The sequence below is a fragment of the Lepisma saccharinum genome, chromosome 21, assembly GCF_977018435.1.
Source record: "Lepisma saccharinum chromosome 21, izLepSacc3.1, whole genome shotgun sequence".
In the NCBI taxonomy this organism is placed as follows: domain Eukaryota; kingdom Metazoa; phylum Arthropoda; class Insecta; order Zygentoma; family Lepismatidae; genus Lepisma; species Lepisma saccharinum.
Genome location: NC_139249.1, coordinates 62,043,722 through 62,069,536, shown reverse-complemented (window position 1 = coordinate 62,069,536; position 25,815 = coordinate 62,043,722). Strand labels below are relative to the sequence as shown.

At 39.1% G+C, this 25,815-nt stretch overlaps 1 protein-coding gene across 1 annotated transcript in view; it reads right to left on the bottom strand.

Annotated features, from left to right (window-relative positions):
* Positions 1 to 21,647: 21,647 nt before the first annotated feature.
* The window catches only part of LOC146004345 (transferrin-like), a 148,120-nt gene continuing 143,952 nt past the window's right edge, over positions 21,648 to 25,815 (bottom strand). The window contains exons 14-15 of the mRNA XM_083143133.1: positions 24,637 to 24,780; positions 21,648 to 23,109 (exon numbers count right to left, since the gene is read on the bottom strand). Of these exons, the coding sequence (XP_082999259.1) occupies positions 23,008 to 23,109; positions 24,637 to 24,780 (246 nt within the window). The 3' untranslated portion in view covers positions 21,648 to 23,007. The remainder of the gene's footprint in view (positions 23,110 to 24,636; positions 24,781 to 25,815) is intronic.

Genomic DNA, 25,815 nt, shown 5'->3' with positions numbered 1-25,815 from the left:
AAATTCGCAGAGGTGATGAGCATTTGCTCGTCGCTAAGCTTCCCCGCGAGAGCATCGAGGCTTGCTGGGAGGAACCTCAGGGAGTCGAGGAAGCGAAGCTCGACGGTAGAGGGTGATCCTGGGATTCGCACCCACTTGCTCACACTGATGTAACGCTCCTCGTTTTGGGCGAGAACGTTGATTCCCTCGTTGTCGTACCCAAGATGCTTGACGAGGTGGTGGAAGTCGTATCCCGAGCCGTTGTGAAAAAACACAGGGATGAAGCGCGGGTCCCGGGCCATGAGGTTGCTACCGTTAAAGTGATCGTGGTGTTGAACTTTACGGTTGTTGGCGGTGTACTCCTTGACGCAGACAGGGCAAGCGATGGCCTCGTCGTGTCTACGCTGATCGTCGGGAGACAGTGGGAGCATAGACTTGGGGGCCAACAGTACCTTCCCTATCTCGTTGGCCTCGACAACCATCCTCTCGAGGAAGTGTTTGGCGGCGTCGGGACCACGGTACACGTAGGGCTCGGGGGCGATATGCTGGTCACGTCGCACCACAACGTATGCGAAACTGGATGCCTCGTGGAGTTGGTAAGGGGTGGTAGAGGAAACTTCGGGATCGGGATCGCAAGTGGACAGGGGTTTGAGGAAGGCCTCGAAATCCGCGATGATGATAGCGGGATGTTCTACCATGGCACCGTGCATGTGGAAACGCTCCACAGTGCCAGGTTTGGGCAAGACTGCCACACCCGGCTCGTTGTTACTACAGTAGAACTTGTGGCTGGCAAGCTTCTCTGCAGCGACGTTGGGACCTCTGATGCGCTTGTAGTCCTGCTGTTCTCGATTATCAAAAGTTGACAAGCACCTTCGACAAACTTCTATGCTATCACGATGCTTGCTTTTTTGACTCGACACCAACCGAGAGATGGAACGGATAAGGGTGTAGTGGTGATGGGTCTCGTCCTTGATGAGCAGAAGGTGAATTTCCTGCGCACCATCGTCCTTTACGTCGCTCACCCGGATGAGGTACACCGCATTTTCGTCAGTGAGACCATAAACGTTGATAGCCAACCGCGCACGAACCTCAAACTTTCGAATGTCCGAAAGCGCCACCGGGTAGTTGATCCCAGCCATCGCAACTTCCAGCTCTGCCTCATAGGGTAGGTAGTGGTTAACTCGGTGTGGTTGGTTTTTCCGGTCGACAGGGTGCAACGCTGCCAGAACACACCATACGAAGCACTTGGCGTCACTGTTCTGAATGTTCAGGACAGCCTTTTTTTTCGCGATGGAAGATGGTAAGAGGACGTAGCTGGAGGCGGAGAGGGGCAAGAACTTACAAAGTTTGACGCACAGTTCGTGAGGCTCGCCACACAGCGAACCCCCCGAGCCTTTAGCTTGATGTTCTTCTTGTTTAACCAGCAGCTCCTCGGCAAACTGGTTGTAGATGGCCTCGAGGTTGTCGACATCCGCCAGATGCAGCGTCTTCGCCTTGGTGTTGTGGCAGAAGCTGTAAATTTCATCGGACGGCTTCTTGTACTGGCAACGTAGCGATGCGTAGAATTTGGTGGAGTGCGTAGCCAGTGCATCGCCGAGGATGGAAATAATTTCGGCTCGCACGTTCTCCAAAAAGCTACGCACGTCGCATGAGCCCTCCGAAGTGATGACAAAATCCTCTAACAACTGCTGGAAAGCAGACTGGTTTGTTTTTGTCACAGGCTTGACGCGTTTGGCGGATGGTGGCGAGTCGGCTTCCGCTTTCCTCTTGGTCGAGCTGGTCGACGGTTGTGGAACAGGTGCTCCGACGACAACTTTGCATGATGTTATATGCCTCTTCAAATTATTAATGGTAATATGTATACCGCACCTGGGACATGGTTCGGTGGCAGCCAAATGCTTGCCTGGCACGCAGGTGCGACAATGTCTTGCAAAACGTTTGCTTGATATGGTTCTCTTGCACACAGGACAACTTTTCATGGAGCGCATCTTGTTGAAAATATTTGTGGGTATGTTATTATATATATATAGTGGAGTGCCACAAAATAAATACTGTGTAATAATTCACAATGGTGTTGGGTTTGGTGGGAGTGTGCTATTTATGCTACTTCTTGCTTCTTAATGAATCCTGTAAATAATTGAAAAAAATAATTAAGCTTGTGTATAGAAAACACAAAAATATTATGTGTGCATAATTCTACCAAACAATCTTTTTTTTCTAACCCTCAGCCCTCTTGGCATATGAAGTATAAATCATAATTTCAGAAAACATGGTTATTTTCCGCTCGCCATTTTAAAAATCAAACCATAAGCATTATTTATGTTTATAGTATTCGTCGAGCGATAGCAGATAGAGCAAGAATCGTTTTCCTACAACCCATAGTTGATGAATTACAAAACATCTTAGAAATTACATCTTGAAATTTTAATCCAAAATAACTCGAAAATAGTAGGCAGTAGTCATCATCCCTCCAATAAGTTGTAGAGTACTTCTAATTGTGTATCGAATGCTATTAAAATTTTCGAATTAGGGCAAAAACTAAGCTTGCAAATCAAGTTTCTCAAAAAAATAAAAAATTGTCTGTATTTCCGAAACTTGAGGGGGTGGAATCGATTGTATTTGCTAGTCGAATAGTTCTCGTCGAATCCTATCCAACAAACCTAAAATCATCATCCTAGCTCAATTAGGAGCCGAGAAAATCAATGTCTTGGAAAACGTCTTAAGATTTTTGTCTTAAGAAAATTTTCTTGACAGACCGGAAGTAACATCTTGAGATACCGGAAGTCGACTTTCTTAAAGATTAAGATATTTGTCTTAAGACGTTTTCCAAGACATTGATTTTCTCGGTTCCTATGGGGCCTAGAACCATGTAACTTTGGTCTATGTATATACCAACACTTGCCCGACCCTGTGGCCGAGTGGTTAGCACATCGCGCTGCGACGCCAAGGGTCCTGGGTTCGAATCCTGGTCGGGCTTGGTTGTTTGTGAATGTCCATTTCATCACTCATCCCCAATCTTCGCAAATTAGCCAAGAGGTACAAAACGTAAAATAAAATAAACTAAATCAATCATTAAGTTCCGTGTTGCAATCATGAAATTAAATTTTAATTAACTTTTTTTTATCCATCTCTCTCTCAAATCTATATAGCCTGTTCATATTTGGCATGTCAGCCATTTTGTTTACGTAGCAAAAAAAAATCTCAATGCTCGTTGTAGCCATAAGTATAATTGGATATAATTGCCGGATTTTATTTAATTTTAGGTTTAAAATCAATAAGCGTGCATAAAAAAAAACTAAATATTTTAAATAAATAAGATTCGAATAACTATGTACTTCCACTAGCCTTTGCGATGGCGCAGCGGTAGGCTTGTATTCAAGGGTTCGATACCCGTACAAGTGGTTCTTGAAACTGTAGGTCCAGTCCCGATTAGTTTTACTGTGCATAAAATAGACTTAAAACATCAAATCAATCAGTACTTCCACTAGCCTCTGCGTTAGCACAGCGATAGCCTTGTAATCAAGGGTTCGATACCCGTACAAGTGGTTCTTGAAACTGTAGGTCCAGTCCCGATTAGTTTTACTGTGCATAAAATAGACTTAAAACATCAAATCAATCAGTACTTCCACTAGCCTCTGCGTTAGTACAACGATAGCCTTGTAATCAAGGGTTCGATACCCGTACAAGCGGTTCTTGAAACTATAGGTCCAGCCCCGATTAGCCTTACTGTACATAAAGTGGACTTAAAACATCAAATCAATCAGTACTTCCACTAACCTCTACGATGACGTGGCGATAACGTCGTTGTCTTATAATGAAGAGTTCGATACCAGGTGGGGACATAAGTGGTTCTTGAAACTATAGGTCCAGTCCCGATTAGCCTTACTGTACATAAAGTGGACTTAAAACATCAAATCAATCAGTACTTCCACTAACCTCTGCGATGACGTAACGATAACGTCGTTGTCTTGTAATCAAGGGTTCGATACCCGTACAAATGGTTCTTGAAACTGTAGGTCCAGTTCCGATTAACCTTACTGTGCATAAAGTGGACTTAAACAAAAAAAACGCCAACTCAATCAATTAATCAGTACTTCCACTAGATATCAAAAACACGCAACTCTCCTCTATTTTTCATGTCTTCCTCTAACAATTTAACACATTTATTTTTTTGAAATATGCCCCGCACACATATTTCCTACCTACCAACAACGGCACACGGAAGAAAAAAGATATACCAGCTACCAAGATGCATGCTTCAAATATATAAAAGCAGAGAGAGACATGAAACACCTTCCATATTCTCTCTCTTTTTGCATGTTTCGTGAGTATATATTCTTCCGCAAAAGCATTGCCATACTTATAAATCGAAACCAACTCATGCGAGCTAAGAAACAAAGTTACTTACTTTTAGAAATTCTGCGGAAATGCTCTTCACTAACGTTGAAAATGAAACAGAACTTTATACACCAGCGCTTTAAGTTTTATACGGTTTTCTAATAACGTCAAAAATGATATGTTAGTCAACGTAACGTGGACCAATAGAAATCCAAGAACCAAATTCTCTAGAACATTCTCCCCCCTACATTTCAGTCACATGTACTTCGCAACTATGCTTGGTGGTAGAGAAAAAATACAATGAATTTTCCGGTTATTTATTTCATAGTCCCTGACCCCGTCTCTGCACCCACGAGAGCGGACGTTACTTCGTGTTTTCATTTCGCCAGCTCTACCACCAAGCATAGTTACGAAATGTATATGGTGATTTCTGGTTATTTGTATAGAAACGGAGTAACATATTTCCTGTCACCGGAAAACCCATTTCCGTCCTAGTCAGATAACGAAATTGTCAGGAAAAAAAAGAGATGTGCGGTTGACTATGTATTTGTTGAATTCGTGTCGTTGTGTCAACGTTGATAGCATATGCAGAGAGAGGGAACGAAATTGTCGTTTTTCTAGATATCCACAGGCAAAAGCATAATATTTTTTCAAATTCAATATGACAGTCGCTTTTCGATACCGAAAAACTAAATACAATAAGTATATATATATATTTACAATATTAATATTTATTTAACAATATCTACCTACGAATTTGCCTCGAACGAAAACATGTCATAGAAAAACATTTTTCCAGCCGTAAATTCAAAAATTTTGGCCCGCGCGCGCGTGTGCGTGTGTGCGTGCGTGTGTGCGTGTGTGTGTGTGTGTGTGCGCGGCACGTCGTTCCCCCGAGAGAGGTTTACAAAGATCGCGATATACAAACATTGGCCCCCGGGAGTTGGAAAATTACGATGTGGCACATTCGCTCATTACCGTTCCCAGCTATAAGTTTTTCTCTCTCTCTAGCCCTTGCCAACTAAAAAAAAGTGTAGGTAGGAGTTGGTAACACTGCGAGAAAATAGAAATCATGCCTTACAAGAAAACCATTAAGGCGATTTTTATTTGATGACGTTGAACCCGTGTAGTGTTCCCATCCATCCATCTCTCTCTTTTACGGCAGTGCCCGCTTTCCTTGTTTAGTATATGTAGGTTTGCAAAAATTGCTTTATGCACTGTAAAGCAAACCTCAAGCAAAATTGCCAGCTTCTTGCTTTAGGTTAGGTTAGACAAAGAAAGCTGTAGGTAGGCTGTCGGCTGTTTAACTCTTCCCTCTCTCTCCTCTCTCTCTCCTCTCTCTTTTTTTTGTAAAAAGCCATGGCAAAAATACCAGTAGGTTGGCAACCTTGCTTTATGCACTGTAAAACAAGCCTCAAGCAAGGTTGCCAGCTTCTTGCTTTAGGTTAGGTTAGACCAAAAACCTTGGTGATTTTTTCGAGTAAGGTGTTGGCAACACTGCGAGAAAATAAGGCTTATGCCTTACAAGAGCAAACCATTAAGAAGCCTCAAGCAAGATTGCCAGCTCCTTGCTTTAGGCTAGGTTAAACCCCCAAAAAAAAAACACCTTGGTGATTTTTTCGAGTAAGCAGCTGGCAACACTGCGAGCCCCCTGAGCCCCACTTCCGGTTTGTGAACTCTCAAGCAAAATTGCCAACTCCTTGCTGTTTTAGGCTAGGTTAGACCAAAAAACCTTGGTGATTTTTTCAAATAAGCGGTTGGCAACACTGCGAGCCCCCTGAGACCCAAAAGAGGTTGCAGAACCCGCCCACTAGGTCTACTTATTCAGGCACACGTCAGCAAATGTATTATGCAATTTAAATACCGTATTTCTTCGAATTCCAGGCGCACCTTTTTCTCGGGTCTTTGATCTTGGAAATTTAGTTGAACCTTGGATTCGATGGCGTATTGATCAGAGTATGTATGCATAGACAGGGGTAGAAAAACACAGGAAGCCTGGAAATTTTCACCTGCTTCCTGAATTTTCAAATTCAGTGCTATTTCTTTAAAGTATTTCTATTTGTCTTAAAGGAATTTCCATTACCTTCGATTTTTTAAAAAAATAACTAGAACAGTATGTGTTTTTTAATATTTGTGTGTTTTCTGTATCACCTGTAATATTACATCATAATAATATACATGCCATTATATTTTGTTCACTGATGCTTGCCGAATATGGCGATATGGTACAGTCGGCCATGCACTCGTATTAGAAATATTACATAGTTTTTCACGTTGTTACCAGTTGAGCCTTTTTGAGGAAGGTCACTCTACTTCAAGAATTAATTACTTTCAATCCAATCCAATTAATAAATTAAATGTTTTAAGATCATATTTCAAAATGTGTAGCTTTATCTTAGTTGGATTCATGGTTTTCTTAGAAAATATTTGCAAATAAGAAAGAGCTGGCTCCTGAACACTGGCGTGTGCAGAGGGAGCTACAGCCCTCTCCGAAATTTTGAGAAAATCAACATTTTTAATTAAGAACTCGGGGAAAAACCAGAGTGGCAAATGAAAAGCCTCCTTAAAATACCCCCATTGCCATTTTTGAGAGAGAAAAAATTTTAAAATATGAAATATCGTATTGTGTATGCTTCCCCCTCCCCCTTGAAAGCACCCCCACCGGTACAATTCCAACCCCTGCATACTCCAGTGCTTCTGCGGAAAAGGGTCTGGCGCCTGAATTCTAGCTCTGTGGGTAAACATACCATGGTATTAGTGTAACATAGAATGAAGTATTTGAAAATTTCAGTAATCAAGTTTTCCCCTCGCTGTTTTACCGAAGTACAAGTATTGATAAAGAAAATAACCCTTGACGAAAATTTGTATCCTTTAAATTTTGTTATGTTAGAACAATCAACATTTCACAACAAACAGTCAGTCTATTTTTAGTAGTGGGCTCTGTGATTTTTTCATATGCTGGTGTTCCTGTAAGTAGGTGGTCAGTGAGCCATCTTTTGCAAAGTGCACGTCAAACGGACATTGAAAATGGAGAGACAGGAGCATCACTCGTATGATGCAGCATTTAAACATCAAGTTATTTTGTGTGCTGAGGAATTTGGAACCTGTGAATCCGGTAGACAATTTACCGTAAGTGAAGTGTTAGTTCATAGGAGTAACTTTGAGGGGGCAATGGGAGACCTGAGGAACAAAGTAAGGAAAAGTGATATGCGTTTTCGGCCTTTTCGCAAACGTAATACTTATTTTGTTAATAATCCTATACGCTGTTTTTATGGGATGGAAAACTTTTTGAGTCTCTTCCGCCAAAGTTAAGTCCCAGGTTTAATTCTACCGCCTCAAAATTAGACCGCAAGTCTGATTCTGCCCCAATCAAAATTAGGTTCCAAGTTACGTCCAAGTGTCCGTTCGTAGTTGGAGACGTCAACGACAGCAATCTGTCGTTATCAGCCTCTTTCTTATACATGGGGAGAAGTGGTATAGTTTCCTGCCGTGGAGGCTGTTTGTCCATTCTTCCTTCCACTCCTGGATGATCTAGGAGTTAATTCTGCAATGGTACGAGGGTCACTATTTATATTTTGAGCCTAACAATGAAAAAACAGGAATTTGGCATTGAAAACTGCTTTATTGTTTTTCGAAGTATTCTCCTTCATGGTCAATACACTTTTGCATTCGTTCGAACCATTTGTCAAAGCAGTTTTTCCAATCTTCTTGAGACACCTCCATAATATGATTTTTGAACGCATCAACGGCGCCTTCCGCAGACGAAAATCGTTGTCCACGCAATTTTATTCTTGACATTCGGGAACAAGAAGAAGTCATTGGGTGCCAAATCAGGACTGTACGGCGGATGACCCATCAATTCGATTTTTTGACTGTTCATAAAGTCGGTTGTTAGACGATGTGTGACAGCTGGCATTGTCTTGATGAAGAATGATCTGACGGCGTTTGTTTGTTTTCCGTATTTGACCGAAGACCTCTGGCAAACAAATTGTTGTGTACCATTCAGAGTTGACCGTTCTACGTTCCTCTAAAGGCACAGTTGCCACATGACCAGTTTTCCCGAAAAAGCAGGCGACCATTTGTTTCGATGTGCTTCGAGCGCGAACAACTTTTGTTGGATTGGGTTCATCTTGAAACACCCATACAGTCGACTGCTGTTTACGTTCCGACTCATATGCATATATCCATGATTCGTCACCTGTTACGATCTTATATACGTCTTTTGAAGCACCACGATTGTATTTATTGAGCATTTGTTTGCACCATTTGACGCGAGCGTCTTTTTGAGTTTTTGTCAAATTGTGTGGGATCCAACGAGAACATACCTTTCTCACAGCTAAATGATCATGTAATATTTTATATATGCTGGTGGAACTAATGCCTACGGTTGCCTCAATCTCACAGTATGTCACATGACGATCTTGCAGTATTAGGTTATGCACAGCATCAATGTTTTCTTGAACAACAACTGATTTTGTACGACCTTCGCGAATCTCGTCGGTGAGCGAATGGCGGCCACGATTAAATTCGTTATACCAGCGTTCACAGTGGCAAAGGATGGGGCATCATCGCCAAATGTGGAAGTAAGTTGATCGATGCACTCTTGTCTTGATAATCCACGTCGAAAATCGTAAAAAAATCATCGCACGAAAATGTTCACGAGTTAATTCCATTTTATTGTTGTCGCGCAATCTCCAAGGCAACATAAACAACACAAATGAAGCTATTGACAAAACATTTGAAGTACGTTATGGTCAATAATGCCAGACGATTCCGTGCAAACGTCAAATCGCGCCTAACTTCAATCAGTGTTGCCAAGGCTCAAAATATAAATAGTGACCCTCGTAGGGGCATGTCTGCCAATTACTTTGCAATCTCTCTCTTCTTGGCCTTCCTTGCACAAGTATATGGTGGTTCCGTGTTTGGTTATTTGGTCTTCATTTGTGATGATGTTATTCTTGTTACATGTGTTGTATATTTTAAGTAGTCTTCTCTGATTGGTCCGTCGAAAGAAAGTACCCCATTGTAGATTATGAATTTGAATTTAAAATTTTGGGTGTCAGCACTTAGGCTATTCTGTACACGTCACATTATACGGGATCCAGCCCCTTACCATAAATAAAATAACTGTAATGGCGTGTAACTAAAATATTAAAACATTCTGACTTTGGTTAAAAGCTGAGGCTGCAAAGGGGCACTCAGCACACACAAGGACAAAACACAGGACAACACACAGTATTATACTGGTCATAGGGCCGAACTCCAGAGGCTCGTTAGTCTGCAAAATGCAGTCCAGAGTGTACTACGTTGAAGTGAGGTTGGCAATTGACTGTACTATGTGGAAGAACCACCCCTTACGCCCCTTGTACGCGTAGACATAGGGAGTCTGAATGTGTTCGATCCTATTGCTACCAATTTATTTATTACAGGCTCAGCTTTCGAAGTTACGTAATCCATGTCATCGTTGCATTTCTCGGAATTTTGCACTTAGATATTTAGCTTCCTTTATCTGTGGGTGTTTATTAGCTAAATTAGTTTTTATCTGTGCGTGTTTATTAGCATTCAGCTTACCCTTTAGGATTATAAAGTTGGTCTTCTGGTGGCAATAGTCAATCACACAAGTCAAGGGTAGTTCACGTAAGGGGGGATGTTGCTATATTTCATAAGTGAAAATCCGGGACACTGCTGACCAGAAATTTGTTGGGGAGCGGGGGGTGGGAGGTATCAAACCGACAAAGTTGTGTGTATGTACATGTCCATTATCACATTCTTTACACTTCTCAATAGGAAACACAAATCTACTTCGATGTATGGTATATCATTAATCTTGCAATTCCTCTGCGGTGCCATAATGAACTTCTATCTCACAATGTCCAAACTTTAAAGGAAGAACCGTTAGTGGTTTAACATTACATACCTACTATTTGAATACACTGTCCAACAAAATTGAAGTTTTTGTCTGTTAAAAGAGAAGTTGGGGGTGATTCTAATTGAATTTGATGTGCTGATTTCAAATCTAATTACAGAATTTATCCATCACCCATGAAATTTGAGTAACAGGGTACATACAAAATATCAGGTACATACAAATCTTATATAGCCTTATAGTGATACGATGCAATATTATTTACAATGGCATATCTAGAATGTCTTCGAACTTGATTTTCGTCTGTACTTTGCCTGAGGAACATCTCTTTTTAGTGTCCAGCAATAATCTGCCAACATATTTGAAGTCCATTTTCCCTGGTAGACCCTTTCCATTTCACCAATTTCCTGGTGGAAACGTTCTCCATGTTCGTCGCTCATTGTCCCGAGGTATTGCGGGAAGAAACGAGGTGGGAGTCTAAAAAGTGTATCTTCAGAGACATATTACACCCCAGAGCATGATAGTTCTGAATCAAATTACTGACAAGTTTTCGGTAATTTTCTGACTTGTTGTTTCTGAGCAAATTTATGCGAACTTCCTTGAAAGATTGCCAAGCAGCCAGTTCCAGCTCATTTAGGTTCTTTTCAAAATCATTATCTTTCATTAGTTTCCTGATTTGAGGGCCAACAAATATTCCCTCTTTTAGTTTCGCCTCAGTAATTCGCGAAAACCTCTCTTTGAAGAACATAAATCCACTACCCTCGCGGTCCATTCCTTTTACAAAATTCTTCATCAGATCAAGCTTTATGTCGATAGAAGCCAGTAAGATTTTGTCTGAACTTACAATTGGTGGATGAACAAAATTCTCCTGTCCTGCGATGAGTGATTCTCTCTTCGGCCAGTTCTTTTTAACATAATGATTTTTTCTATCTCTGCTGTCCCATTTACACAGGAAACAGCAAAATTTGGTGTAACTTAGTTGCAATCCTAAGAAGATAGCAATAACTTTAAAATATCCACATATCTGCCAAGAGTATTTATAGTACTGGATATTTGTTAATAACAGTTTCATGTTTTCATAACATTCCTTCATGCCCCAGGAATATGCTACGGGAATGCTTGGATAATTATTTCAATTGTGCATTAGCACTCCTTTCAAACTTGTTTTCGAAGAGTCTAAAAACAAACGCCATTCTTCACTTTTATGGACAACACCTAGTGACTCTAATAGACCATCGATGTTACAACAGAAAACAAGGTCCTTATCTTCAGCATACATATCTACAAAGTATTTTTGGCGTTGCCGGAAAAAAGTTACTAGTGTCACTCTCCAACAAATGCCATCCTTTTAATCGCGATGCAAGCAGATCTGCTTTACCATTACGTAACTCTAGATTTCGAACTAAATCGTTAAGATCCTCTTGAGTTATTAAGTGAGGTTCAGCTGTTGCAACACTCCCCACAAAATCAGGATCATTATGCAATTCGCTACATTTGTTAGGAACACTTTCACTTTCTTCCGTTATACTTATGTGATCTGGTAGAGCATGTATAGTAACTCCAAGTCCATGAGGCAACGGTCGAGTTGATGATTCTAATGATGGATATTTCACTGTTTGCCTTTCGAATTTATCGCAGATATATTTGTGAAGCAAAAATAGCAGTCTGTTATATGAACCTTAGGTTCCCGTCATATCATAGGAATTCCAAAAGGCATATGACGAGATCATTTCAGCCAACCAGTCAAAAGCGTTACACAGTTCGCACAACAGATATCAGGGGCCAATTTCTTGTTTTTGTCTATCTTATTGTCAAAGTAACACTCATAAGCTTTTCTTACGCGAGGAGTAAATGTTCTCCTATTTGCTTTTAAGGTCAACTCACCACAGATATAACAAAAATGGTTCCTGTCGTTTACGCAACTTCTTGACATGATTCTGTCTTTGCTTCGAAACACTCACTGGAACTGAAGAACACTCAGGAGAGCTTCTATCCTGCAGACAACTTGTTATTGAAATGAGAAGTAGACATAACAGTTAAATCACAGCATTGCGATGAAAAGTTAATCATTGTCAAATTTTTCAGTCGGATTGTTTAACAAGTTTAATTGTTATCATTCATTCAGACATTAATGGCATAAAGTTACTAGTGTATTGTTGGAGCAAAGAAATAAAACTATTTTAAATATTGCCTACCAATCAGCTAATTATGGACTGCATGCTGCAATAATAATGCAGAATTATATTTTTATTGTTACAAAAAAATGGTGGGTGATTGACAATTTCTGACTTCATTTTCGGAATCAGCAGGTGGCAAAACATAAAGAACCGTTGAAATTTTACTTTTAACAAAATCATTGTTGGACAGTGATACCTACATACTGGCTACGAAGACTTATTTCATTACATACCTACATTTCCTGAAGTGACATGGAAAAATCTCATGGATTACTGTTATTACTGTGGCAAGCTGGCCAAGTTCACCTCAGTATAACAACAGTGGATGCTGAGCAAACATAGGACCTTCCCGACCCAGCAATATTCCAGAGCAGACGAACTCGTACCAGCTCTGAAAACCTCATATAGTACTATCGCAAGTACTAGTATAGGGCCACCAACGCAAAGGCAGGCCCATTGTCCTAGGTGGAACTTCCACGAGGTCTCCTACCAAACGGTAAGGAAAAACCTTATCAGGAGAGATCCTACAGATTGTGTTTCCATCCGAATAGCAGGAATCCACGATATATAGGGTGAAAACGTAACGTGTAAAGTGATTTTTTAAAAAAGACTGCCTTTGTTAGCAACTATAGTGTGTTTAATATGGAAACAGGCATAATCGTGCTACAGCAAGAATCCAAGTAACTTCAGGAAAATCCTGTGTGTTATATTTTGTTAGCACATAATATAACACACAGGATATAACTAGTAGATAAAATAGAAGATAAAGAGAATAACTAGCATTCATTCTGCAATATAATCTATCAAGCTGTATACAGCAGCGGTGATGGGATTCTATGAGTACTAGGCACCATCTAACTGAAATCTGGTTGGCAGGCTTTGGCACTCTAAGACCTGTTGGCCACAGGGTTTATCTATCTTACAGACGAACTGAACACCTTTGAACATAATAAGGGTTTCTGGTTGGAATGCCGGCCTGGGAATGAGTGTTCTTTGTGACTGTCACATCGTCTTCATCTTCGCGAGTAGCCAAAAGTGGCAGAAAAGCTCATAAAATAAGCAAAATCAATGTAGCATTAATAACATAAACATGCCGGTTCGGTGACCGAGTGTGTTAAGTAGCCGACTTTCGATCTTGCCACAGGAGTTCCCGTGTTCTAATCTCGATATGGGCTTGGGTGTCTTTGCAAGCGTCATTTCTTTAATTTAATCACATCATCAATAAATTCGCATCGTCGCTATTACCCAGAAATTACAGGAATGTGACTGAAAATAATAAAATTTGAAAACTTACATACTATCTTGCAGCTGCCAGCATCTCTCCACTTTTAAATGGGCATCCGAATGTTTAGTAAATACAACAACATAATTCTTATGAGTGTCTGGTCGTCAGTTTTCGTACGTCGTTCCATAGCTACTGTAACGAGCTTCAACAATGAACTATATCCGTTGCATGTTAAACATTTTCGTGCTGTTTTGTGTTAGGTCACGTTCACTTAAAAAAATAATCTAGAATGTAAAAGAAGAATTTTCGAACTTAAAGAAAGTAAATATTGAAACTGAAAGTGAAGTTAGTAAATTTTGAGACTTAGCTAATTTTACGTTTTTTTTTAATATAGCCATTTTGGCATCGTTGCTCCTTACCTGCATCAGCATAGGCGTAACTTGGCGGGGGCAAGTGGAGCAACCCCGTCCCCCCAAGGTTTCAGGTGTTAAGTGAAAGAGAGGTATTTGCCACCCATAAAATGTCAGAGACAGAAAATACTTCAGAACTCAATGTGTTAGGGTACGTGTGTGAGGAACATCATTTGAGATAATATTTTCCAAATTTGAAATGATTTGTTCAAAACATTATTGACAACTTCCGCGAGTTCAGGAGCGGAGCGAGGATCTTAGCGCTCGGCGAGCAACGTGATCGCTCGGCTGCTTGACGGCCAAATAAGCGTTGCTCGGCGAGCGCTGCTCACTTGATCGCTGAGCGAACTTGAACGTTGCTCGCCACGGATTTGAGCCACAGAATATAGCTTTTTTGTATTTCGTTCTCTGGAGGAAAAAGTAAGAAGAGAAAACTGGGTGAGGGTGGGGAGTTGGCGGCCAGTGAAGAAAACATTTATGATTAACGGCTTGCGATATAGTGTAATTACAGAGGAAGTTCAAGTAACAGAAGGTAATGTAATATTCCAGTTTTTGTAATTGTATTAAAATCAAAGTGCTGTTTAATCTAAATACAACAGGCTTGTCATGTTTAAAACAAAAGTGATTTAAACACTTCTTTTAAACGTTTAAAACACATGGTTTTGTTGTTTTCACAAATATTTAAAACGTTTAAAACAAAGTGTTTTAAACATGTTTTTTGCAGACTTGTTTAAAACACATTTTGATACTTGATGTTTGATTGTTTGTGGTTATTTACGTGTTTTGTAACTATGCCTTTTCATTCAATGCGTGTCATTCTGTTGATTTTGCATAGAAATCTGTTTAGAGGCTGAAAATGTATATTGAATTAGCAAAGAAACATATCGTGATGAATACCCGTTGGTCACTTTTTAAACACCTGGCTGTTTTTTTTACAGGTTTTTCAAAATGTTTTTAAAATTGAATACTGCATGGATGAAACCGTTTTATTCTTCACTTAACACACTGCAAAATGTGCACATTGTTGTTAATGTCAATATTTAGTTGCATTAACGATAAATTATTAATATGTCTTAAAAAAATATATATATTAGCTCCCACGTGGACTCAGTGGGGCCTGGCAACTGTGCATTAGTTTAAGCTTCTTGAACAGCCTACATGCAAGATTTAAGACTAACATAAATGTGTATTTTAAGAAGTTAATCAAGCGTTTACTTGATAATAGGCACACAATCCATCATTGGATGATTAACATATTCTTTATTAATCATTATTCTTAGAAAATAAGTCTTCTTGGAATTATGTTTTAATGTTTTATTTGTTTAAGACATGTTTCTCGGTTCTTGTTTAAAACATTTAAAACATGTTTAAATCAAAAGAAAACTTATTTTGATTCTTTAAAAAGAAAACACAAATTTTGCCAACCCTGAAATACATACACACCGTAGTTTTGTAAAGTTGTGCGAGGGTGTGAAAATGAAAATTTTGACGGTTTTCTCACATCAACTATTCTATTTCCATAATTAACAACTTTTGAAACACCGAAATCTTGTCCACTCGATGCAGCCACATTGATCATATTTAGACACCCCATGGCGGATAGTACTAGACGCGTGTAAAGTCGGCTCCGAAAATAACGTTCGCTTTTTATTAACATAGAGCATTATCACGCCACCAAATGTTCTTACGGCACGTATAAGTAGTCAACCCGTGGCTTGTAGTGCTATAGATTTCGCTCCATATCCCACAACGTACTAAAATTCCACTTTTTACAAAAAAGTTCTCAGTTCTCAATTCTCGTGCTTGTGAGTGAATAGCGACGCGGAGACAGTGCTACCACAAGAGCCATGGCGAACAAGCACCTCGGCCAACGATTCAGCGCGCTGGAGGCGAAACTCAAGACCGTGGAGGACAAGGTGGAAGCGGCTCTTTGCAGCGAGGCGCAGTTGGATCCCGGGGCAAGGGTGGCTGATGCCCCTTCTGGACTTGAGGAGTTACGGAGGGAATTGCAGGACATCAGAGGCGAGCTGGTCGTCTTCCGGGAAGACATGGAAACTATTCAATCCCAATTGACTCACCAGGAAGAGGAATTAGATAAGCTGCAACAATACAGCCGGAGGGAGTGCTTGCTGCTGCATGGAGTACCGGAAACGCCGGAGGAGGTCCCCACGGAAGTTGCTCTACAGATATTCTCCACAAAACTTGGCGTTGAAGTTTCTTCTGACTTCGTGAGCAGATGCCATCGCCTGGGAGCACCGAGGAAGAGAAGGTCGGCGGCCGACGTCGTCAGACAAGGTCATCGACCTTTGATTATAAAATTCATCTCGTATAAACATCGCGATGCTTTGTGGCGAGCGAAGAAGAACTTCAAGGGGAGCCAATACCTACTAACGGAGTCGCTGACTCCAAAGAGGCAAAGGCTTCTCCAAGACGCCAAGGCAACGTTCGGCAACAACAAGTGCTACACGATCGATGGAAAGATTGTGGTAGTTACGCCGGAAGGGAAACATTTTATAGAAAGTGAGCGTGAATTGAAATCCCTCACGTGCAAGCGTTCGTAATGTGAGCGTCGCCGAAGACGAAACTATGAGTGTGTTTTTAGTGTTCTATGTGAAACTTTTTCATATCTTTTTAGCCATGTTAAAGAAACAGCCATTGAAAATTAACCTTTTGTATTCGTGTATGTGCGTGTGTGTGTGTGTTGTGTGTAGTGTTCATCTTTCATTATATGTAATTATGCTCGAGCTGCTCAGTTGGACACCCACAAGGATTTCTCTCAACGTAAGTACGCTGTTTCTTATACGTATCTGCTCTGTTCTTTCACTCACTAGTAAACAATGTCTCAAACTAAGCAGTTGGTAAACCTGCCCGCGCACGGCGCATCTGGAACTCGCCCCTTCCCTCGGACCCCTAGGAAAAGAGGTAACGGTTTCACAGGCTGCCCGTCGCCCCCGACACTTCCCAACCGAACCCCTCCCCTCCAGTGCCTCACAATCGCGTCAGTAAACATGAGGTCCATCTCGGGGAAAATAGACGAGTTCAGACACATTGTTCTCGAAAGCGAATATGATATAGTAATCGTCACAGAAAGTTGGTTGAAGGACAACGATGACGCTTCCAGTTTCCACGTCGAAGGCTACACGGTACTTCGAAAGGATCGAGTCCACAAACGCGCCGGTAGCATCGTTGTTTACTGTCGTGCTGACATTCCTGCCCAGATGCTTGACTGCGAAAATGTTGCTCCCGGCGAGGACATAGAAATACTATGTGCGTCATTGAAAGTAAATAACAAATCACTTGGCATAATTGCCGCATATAGACCCCCAAATATCCCCTATACTAGGTTGTCAGTTCTTGAAGATTACATTGCGCACGTGTTTCCTACTGTGGATAATTTAATTGTAGCCGGTGACATGAATAGCGATTATTTATCACCTAATAAACCAGAAACAGTTTTCCTCAAGTCAATAGTAGATACTTTCGGCATGACGCAAGTCATTCGTAAACCCACTAGAATCACAAGAAGCTCTAAAACATTAGTGGACGTCATCATTGTAGATGATCCATCCATTGTACACTCCGCTGACGTAACGGTGCCGATCAGCAATTCAGACCATTGTTTGACTTACATCACGGTCCTTCTTGAGAAACCCGACAAACGTTTCAAAATAATTTCGTACAGAAACTACTCATCGCTCGATATGGAGAGTTTGGAAACGGACGCTAAACATTTTCACTGGGACAATATTAAGCACTTAGAGAGTATTGACAAAAAAGTAAACTTTCTTAATAATGGTATTAAGACTATTTTCGATAAGCATGCCCCTGTACGTACTGCACGAATAGCCAAGAAAAAAGTACCGTGGGTAACCGACAATACCAAACTATTAATGAAACTTAGAGATAATGCTCTCAGAAAATATAAACTGACGAACAATCCGTCACATTGGGATTATTATAAAGAACTGCGGAATTTCACCACGTCGGTTATAAGACAGGAGAAGAAAGCCTACCTCTCGTTCCACATCAATAGAAACGTCCACGATTCGAAATTAATGTGGAAAGAGATAAAGAAATGTGGTATTTACGGAAAGGTGGAGCCGAGTGTCCCACACTTTTTAAATGATCCGCATCTGTTAAACACTCACTTTATTGACAGCGCCAGTCCCTCTAACCAAGAAACCGATCTCATCCTCGAAGAGTGCGAACGCTTCCTTACGACTACATTTACTGAAAACGGCGACACCTTCTTCTTTCGACCCGTCAAAGAAGTAGAAATTGCACAACTCGTGTCCAACATCCGTTCCACTTCCTGTGGCACAGACGGCATAAACCTAAAAATGATAAAGCTAATTCTTCCACACATTCTTTCACCTCTTACTCAGTTCATAAATTTCTCGTTAGATAAGAACACCTTTCCCCTTGCATGGAAGGAGGCTAGAATCCTGCCCTTACCGAAGGAACGACACGTGACCGACATGAACGACTTACGACCAATTAGTATATTACCTGTCTTATCAAAAGTTATCGAGAAAGCAGTGTACAAGCAGATAGAAAGTTTTGTTACCAAAAATCAAATATTGCCTGCAGTAGAGTCTGGTTTCCGACCTTCCCACAGCACCGCAACGGCGCTCATGAAAGTAACAGACGACATTTTACAAACACTAAACGAAAGTAAGGCTGCAGTCTTGGTGTTGCTTGACTTGTCCAAGGCGTTTAACCTTGTATCTCATCAGCTACTCCTTTCGAAAATGAGTTACTACGGTTTTTCGCCGGGAGCAATAAAATGGTTCCGGTCTTACCTTACTGGGCGAGTGCAATCGGTGACGCTTCCCTCGGGAGCTACATAGACTCCCCTTACGATACCCTCAGGGGTTGCGCAAGGAAGTATTCTAGGCCATTTTCTATATTCCCTCTTCACCGTCGACCTACCCCTAAATGTACGACACAGTGTACCTCATTGTTATGCAGACGACACGCAGCTGATGATGCCGGTAGACCCCAAAAATGCAAAACCAGCAATTGGTCTCCTGAACCGTGACCATCATGCTATTTATAAATGGTGTAAACGTAATGGTCTTGTAATCAACCCCTCTAAATGCTGCTTTACGTTAATTGGTTCTAGCGCTGCCTTAAATAAAATTCAAATAAATGGGTTATCAATTAATATTAATGATGAGAGGGTCCCACACTGCACAACTGTTAAGAACTTAGGTGTGATATTTAATGAGAAACTTGACTGGCAAAACCACGTAACGTCTCAGAGTTCTAAAGCTTACGGTATACTTAGATCACTCTATAAATCATCGCACTTACTGTCCACTGATGTTAAATTGCGCCTTATGCAAGCTCTAGTTCTTCCAATTTTCGATTACTGTGACGTTGTTTACGGTGTTAATTTAACAAAAAAGAATGCTAAAATTGCACAAAAAGTACAGAATTCATGTATACGTTTTGCATTTAGCTTGAAACGAAGGGATCACATACTGCCTTACTTAAATGACGTTAATTGGCTGAATATGACACGACGCAGAAAACTTCATCTGGCCTGCATAATATTCAAAATTCTGCAAACAAAAACACCCACATACTTATACGACAGACTCCAATTTAGACACGACATACACAACTACACGACTCGACACTCTAAGAAACTTAATCTGGACAGATTCTCAAAATCCATATTCCTGTCATCCTTCAAAGCTGCTTCTGCATATTGTTGGAATGCGCTGCCACCAGATGTTACCTCGTGTGCGACATATAACAGCTTTAAAAGGGCAGTAACAAAAGTACTTCTACATGAGCAAGGACAAATCATCAGTACACATGACTAGATTCAGCATGCTTACGTTGAAATCAAATCAAAACAAAAAATGAGCAGATTCGAACCCAAGATGAACATTTTGATGTGTATGAATGAGAGAAATTGTTTTTTTTTTTTTATCTTTTTAGTGTGTTAATTACTGAAATATTTAGAAGTGAAAATGTAATGGAATCCGTATGTTATAGTAGTAATTGTATTTTGTCTGTTTTATTGTAGTAGATTTTGCGGGTTAAGTGGTAGAGCAGCCACAGGCTGAACTTCGCCCATGACTAAAGAAATTCTAAATTCTAAAATTCTAAATCATAGATTATTCAAAGGGACTGATATTATGATCAATTAGCACGCAGCGTCAAGTAAAGTTATCTGTCTGCTCAACGAGCAAGAATCTCACTCAGCGAGCATCGCTCAGATCTGGATGCTGTGAGTATTCTCTTTTGCTCTCGAAGGCTCCGGACGAATACACTGTGTACTCAACACTACTGGACATTAAATTCTTCACCCTCTTGCTGTTTTGTATATTTAACAAACAATTGATATTATTAGGTCCAATATTATAAATTAATTTTACTCCGACGAAACTTCGAGAAAGGAGACTGAAACTTCATTAGTACCTACCAGAAGTTTCATTCATACTTGTGTGGTATGTAGCGGGGCGGATTTATATGCACCATAAAGATCAAAATATGCATTAAAATTGAAAGAAACACCTTAGAAATGGTATTTGGTCTATACAAGCTTTATGATCTCAGGAATACTCTTGGGGTGTGCTACATATCACATGATTCCAAATACTGAAGGAATTCCCATCTAAAGGCCCAAATTTCTTGCGTGGCTGGGTAATATAATTTCTCAACATAGAAAGCGAAAAACTTCTGCATTTCTATCACTTGTATTTTAAGAATAGAGATCGTTTACGAAGGAGAATTGATGAGCATTTGCATTTTTTATTTAAAGTTTTCTTCTCAAATAACAGAACCATTATGCACTAGAGCTATTAACATGGGCGCGTCAAGTATCTGAGCGCTCAGCGAGCAACGTGATCGCTCGGCTTCTTGACGGCCAAATAGGCGTTGCTCGGTGAGCGCTGCTCACTTGATCGCTGAGCGAAATTGAACCTTGCTCGCCACAGGTTTCTTTCCCACTTCCGAAATATCATCGTTGGAATCAATAGCAATAATCCTTAGTTCCGACAATGACTATTCAGCCGGGGACAAGGAAGGCATTTGGCTTATGAGGAAAACGAAAGGTAAAAATTATATTTGATTCATTGTGCTTTTTACGTCGAAAGTAAAATATGTTCTTTCCTTCTCAAATAATTCAAAATGAAACATTGCCACAATTTCAAAGTATACATATCTTGACCTACATTCGATAGTGTTGTTGCTTGTTGCACCCTGTCCCTTCCAGGAAAAAGTGTTGTTATCCCCTGGAGAAAAGGTCCCCCCTCCGCAAAATATCATCAAGAAAATGACATGTCATTATTATTGACTAAAAATTATATTAATATGGATAATAACTAATTATAGCAAGAAAACATCACGTGTAATATCTTGCTTCGTCATTGAAACAATAAATCCTTGCACATATAGACGGTGTTTATTAAATTTTTCCATATATTTTAATTGTAAAACTTCAATAATGGTTATTAGATTTTACATTGGTTCCAATGGATGAACGTCCTTTGTAGAATAAGTAGGAATAGGTATCCAAATTGATGTAAATTTTGAAAATCAATGCCGATAAATGACAAGAGAAAATTTCAGTACAGCTTGCAATTAAATATGGGCTACTAAGGATAGTCATGCACGTTAGGAAATGAACGATTCAATAAATTGTAGAATATTTTTATGTATTTACAATAATATTGTAAATATTGTAACACATTATACATTTAAAATAAATACAATCCTACATATTGACTGACTATAATTCTCCTCCCTCGATCCGAAATGTTTACAAGTTAGAAAAATTCTGAAAGAAACTTGCAGTTACGAATTCTGTGTTTCAAGCAGTGGATAATCCTCCTGATCTACGTGTAAGAGAGTTGATGCAACGCTATATATCTAGGAAATGTAATGTAAAAGAATTGTAGAAATACAAATAAATGTAAATAAATATAATTTGTTAACTATTCTTGGGCTACATAGACAAAGGCAAAGACCAATAAAGATTCAAAGGTCTGAAATGGATTTAATTAAGCAGAAAAAAAACAATCATAAAAATTAAAAGTTGATGACAGTTTTGTAATTACACAAATTTCAAACCATCAAAGTTTCTAATAAGTCCACTATGTGCTCAGATAAGTTAATCAAGACTCGATTGATAGTTTAATCTTGAAATGTAATGTGCATTTTGTGGTCTATCAAATACTGACATCTCTGAAATCATTGGCGGTATATATTATTTGGAGATGGATTTAAAGTTTGTAATGGAACTAAACAATACGCAGATGTAAATTTTCTTAAGTACAAAACTCTTTTAAGCACATAGACAAAATTAAATTTAGATGTTTCCTATATTTCTTTCAGATATTACATTAGGATACTTTTCTGAAGCAACTATAAAGCTGTGAGTGTAAATAATATAAATACTTCTTTTAATATTAGAGATTTTTTCCAATGGTTGTGATCGTTGAGAAGTATTTCTATAGCATTATCAGTTACGGTGAAATTTCCCGACAATTCTTTACTCATATTATCTTTGTTCTGAAACATGAATTTACTCTTTTAACAAGTTTCGTAGAAATCAGTGTTTAACGGAAGTTTGTTGAAAACAGTTAAGAAGTCACTGAATACATTGTTAGTGGGTAAATGGAAATGTATCTTCAGGTTTTTCTTTTGCTGCTTAACAATCAGTGTATCAGCTGTTCTAAATAAGTAATTTGATTGGGCACTTATAAGTATTTGTGTTACAATTATTTCAAACATATTCTGTTGAAGTCAAAACTGTGAGTCTCATTGATCATTTCATTGCTACTTGTGATTGTCATTTAAGGATTAAACAGTGGGAAGTTAAATATCGTATATTTGTCAAGAAAAACAATGAAAATAAATTAAAAGCTAAAATCTAGAAAATGTCTAAAGCTAATTAGTTTTAAAATGTTTACATATAAATCATTGAATTATTAGTCTATGTCTTTAATGGTCACTGTATTCTCGTACAAGTGGGCATGATCCCCTGCAGTCTCCCTAGAGGCTGCCGCCACAGCTGATGATCCTGTCCAGCATCTTGTTGTAGCCCGTCTGCAGCATCCCTTCGAACGGAAGACTCGTGAAGCTGGTCGTGGAGTCCTGGGAATGAAAACATCATCCAGTATCAAAATTAAGATAGATATGGCTGTTACTGATTCTTTCAGTATGAAAATCGTTTTCGAAACATGTATTTTTCAACGTCGATCTTTCACCTACATAGCTTTATCGTACAACTTGTATTTAAACTACGAAATAGAGAGAGAGAGAGAGAGAGAGAGAGAGAGGTGAAAAGTCTATGTCTTGTGTGGAAATCGAAGTCACGACACTCGAAGAGCATTTTCAATCCAATTTCTCCATATTCAGTGGCGGAACAAGAAGTTACAGTTGGGAGGGGCTAATTTCAATCGAGTGCTGCATGTCTCATCGAGGTAATTTCTGACCTAAACTTGCGCTGTTATATATAAACAATATATCGTATCGTAAACAGGAACCAAGAAGAGTTCCATGTTATAGAGATTAGAATATTTCTTGTTTTGAAAAATTAGGGGTCTATGAACTCAATATGTTGTCGTTATTGTATGTTTTCTTAATTATGAAAATTATAAAAAGTTTACCATTGCCACAGCAAACTTAACTATCAGATATGAGTAGTAAAGTGAATTAAAAAAGAAGACAAACACATATACTCTAAAGGGGTTTAGGATTTAGGCACACCGTGCACCGTCCAAATATAAAAGTTAAGTCCATTTCCGATTAGCCTCTCTGAGTATAAAGTGGACTTCAATGAAATTTTAAAAATTATTCTCGAACTAATTAAAGTTATTGATGAAAGACAGAACGTTTGAGCCTTTAAAGATATTAGGCAGAACCGGCGATTAGGGGGGCGAAAGGGGCACTTGCCTCCTTCCACTTTTTGCCTCTCTTTCATCCGCACTGTGCTAAACCTTATCTACGAAGGGATAGTTTTTGGTAGCTTGCTCCCCCCAGTTTTGGAACTAAATCGTCACCACTGATATTAGGGTTAACAATATATCCAAAAACCTGGCCGTTGGGAGGGGGGGATCGCCTTCCCTGTGGATTCGCGCATGACCACATTAGAATCATTGTTAGAACTACGGGAAGGTGAAACATAAAATCGTTTTGCAAACTTTCCATCCGATTCCAGTGTATTCCTCTGTGGCACAAATATGGGTTTCGTCATCAAATGAAGTCTCATAAAAAATGAATTTTACTAAATTTTGACAACCTGCTTTTGGTCTACTTTGTGCACTGACAGGCCCTGCAGTCTAAAGGGCCCTCACCAGAAAACGAACCCAGAAACATTTGAACACAAAGTAATAATGATAGATATTTCTTCCATAATTCCCCTATTGGAAATTCATATTTAGTGTGCAATTTACCTGGTGGAGGCACATAGTGGTTCGGATCCCTCTTCAAGCTGTAGGTCCAGTCCCGATTATCCTTACCGTGCATAAATGGTCTTAAAACACCAATTCAGTTCAACTCAACTCAACTCAGTGTGCAATTTAAGAGAAAAACATACTGAAATTCTATGCGCAGTGCAAATCCCATTCCGGTCATATTTCCATATCCTTTACCTACAAAATATGGAGGGCTGTCCTTTACCTTGAAAAGAAGATCCTTTGTGTTCTCGTATCTCCCAAACAGCTTGAACACTTCGGGCTTCTTCGTGAACAGGTCGGCTGCAGACTGGAGAGCTAGCTTTATCTCTTCGACTTCTGTCTCCGATTTTGAGCTTGACGTCACCACCTGGAAAGATCATGTTACATCAAGTAAAGTGAATGTTAGCTTTCAACTATTTACTTGACAAATATCGTCATAGTTTTTGTCTTGTGGATATGATGTTCTCAAAATAATAATAATAACATAATGTTAATATTTAAATCAAAATCATTATAATTAAATTATATTAAATGAATTAAAATAGTATTAATTAAAATATTACAATTATGTAATATTATTTGTTATTACATGAATAGGTAAAAAGACGGTATAAGGATAGTGATATAACAGCACTTATTCATTATCTAGCTTACGTATAGTTAAGGTCTGCAAAATTTGTAAATAAATGGAAAAAACAAATACCCTAGCAAGGAAATAAATCGCAAATAGATAAAGAATTGAATATTTATTTAATATCAGAAAATGATGTTAGTCCAAGTTGACGAAAAGAAGTTCCTGGTAATATTTTATGCATGTTATTATAAGTAGTAATAAATCTTGCATAAATCTTCTTTGTTACTGTCACCTGTCATTCAAAGTCGTATTATTCCAATATAATACTTGCGTTGCAATATGTTTAGCGAAAATAAATAACCATCGATTAAACGCAATTTATTATGTCATTTTATTATTTTTCATTATATATTATTTGATTTTTGCACTAAGTAAGTATTTTGGGGGGATCCGGACCAACTTGACCCCCTCCTCTAAATACGTCCTTGTGTGGTAGATAAGAGTGAAGTGATGAATGTACAATACCTACGAAATGCATGTGAACAAGTTCTACAGTCTAATACATTCGCCATTTTTTATACAGTACATAAATTACTTATTCTAAATCAATTTCATTCTGTAAGAAAGTAATTCAAATTGACCTTTATAATTGTTACATGAATTATATATTAGTTTTATTAAGATATTTGTAATTACTTTTAACAGGCAACATATTAAGTAATAATTATAATTTGGGAGTCGTTTAATGTCATTAAAGGAATGTGATGTGATGAGTTAGTATGATCTGGTAACTAGCCTACGTTATTTTAAACTGTAATTATATTAGTA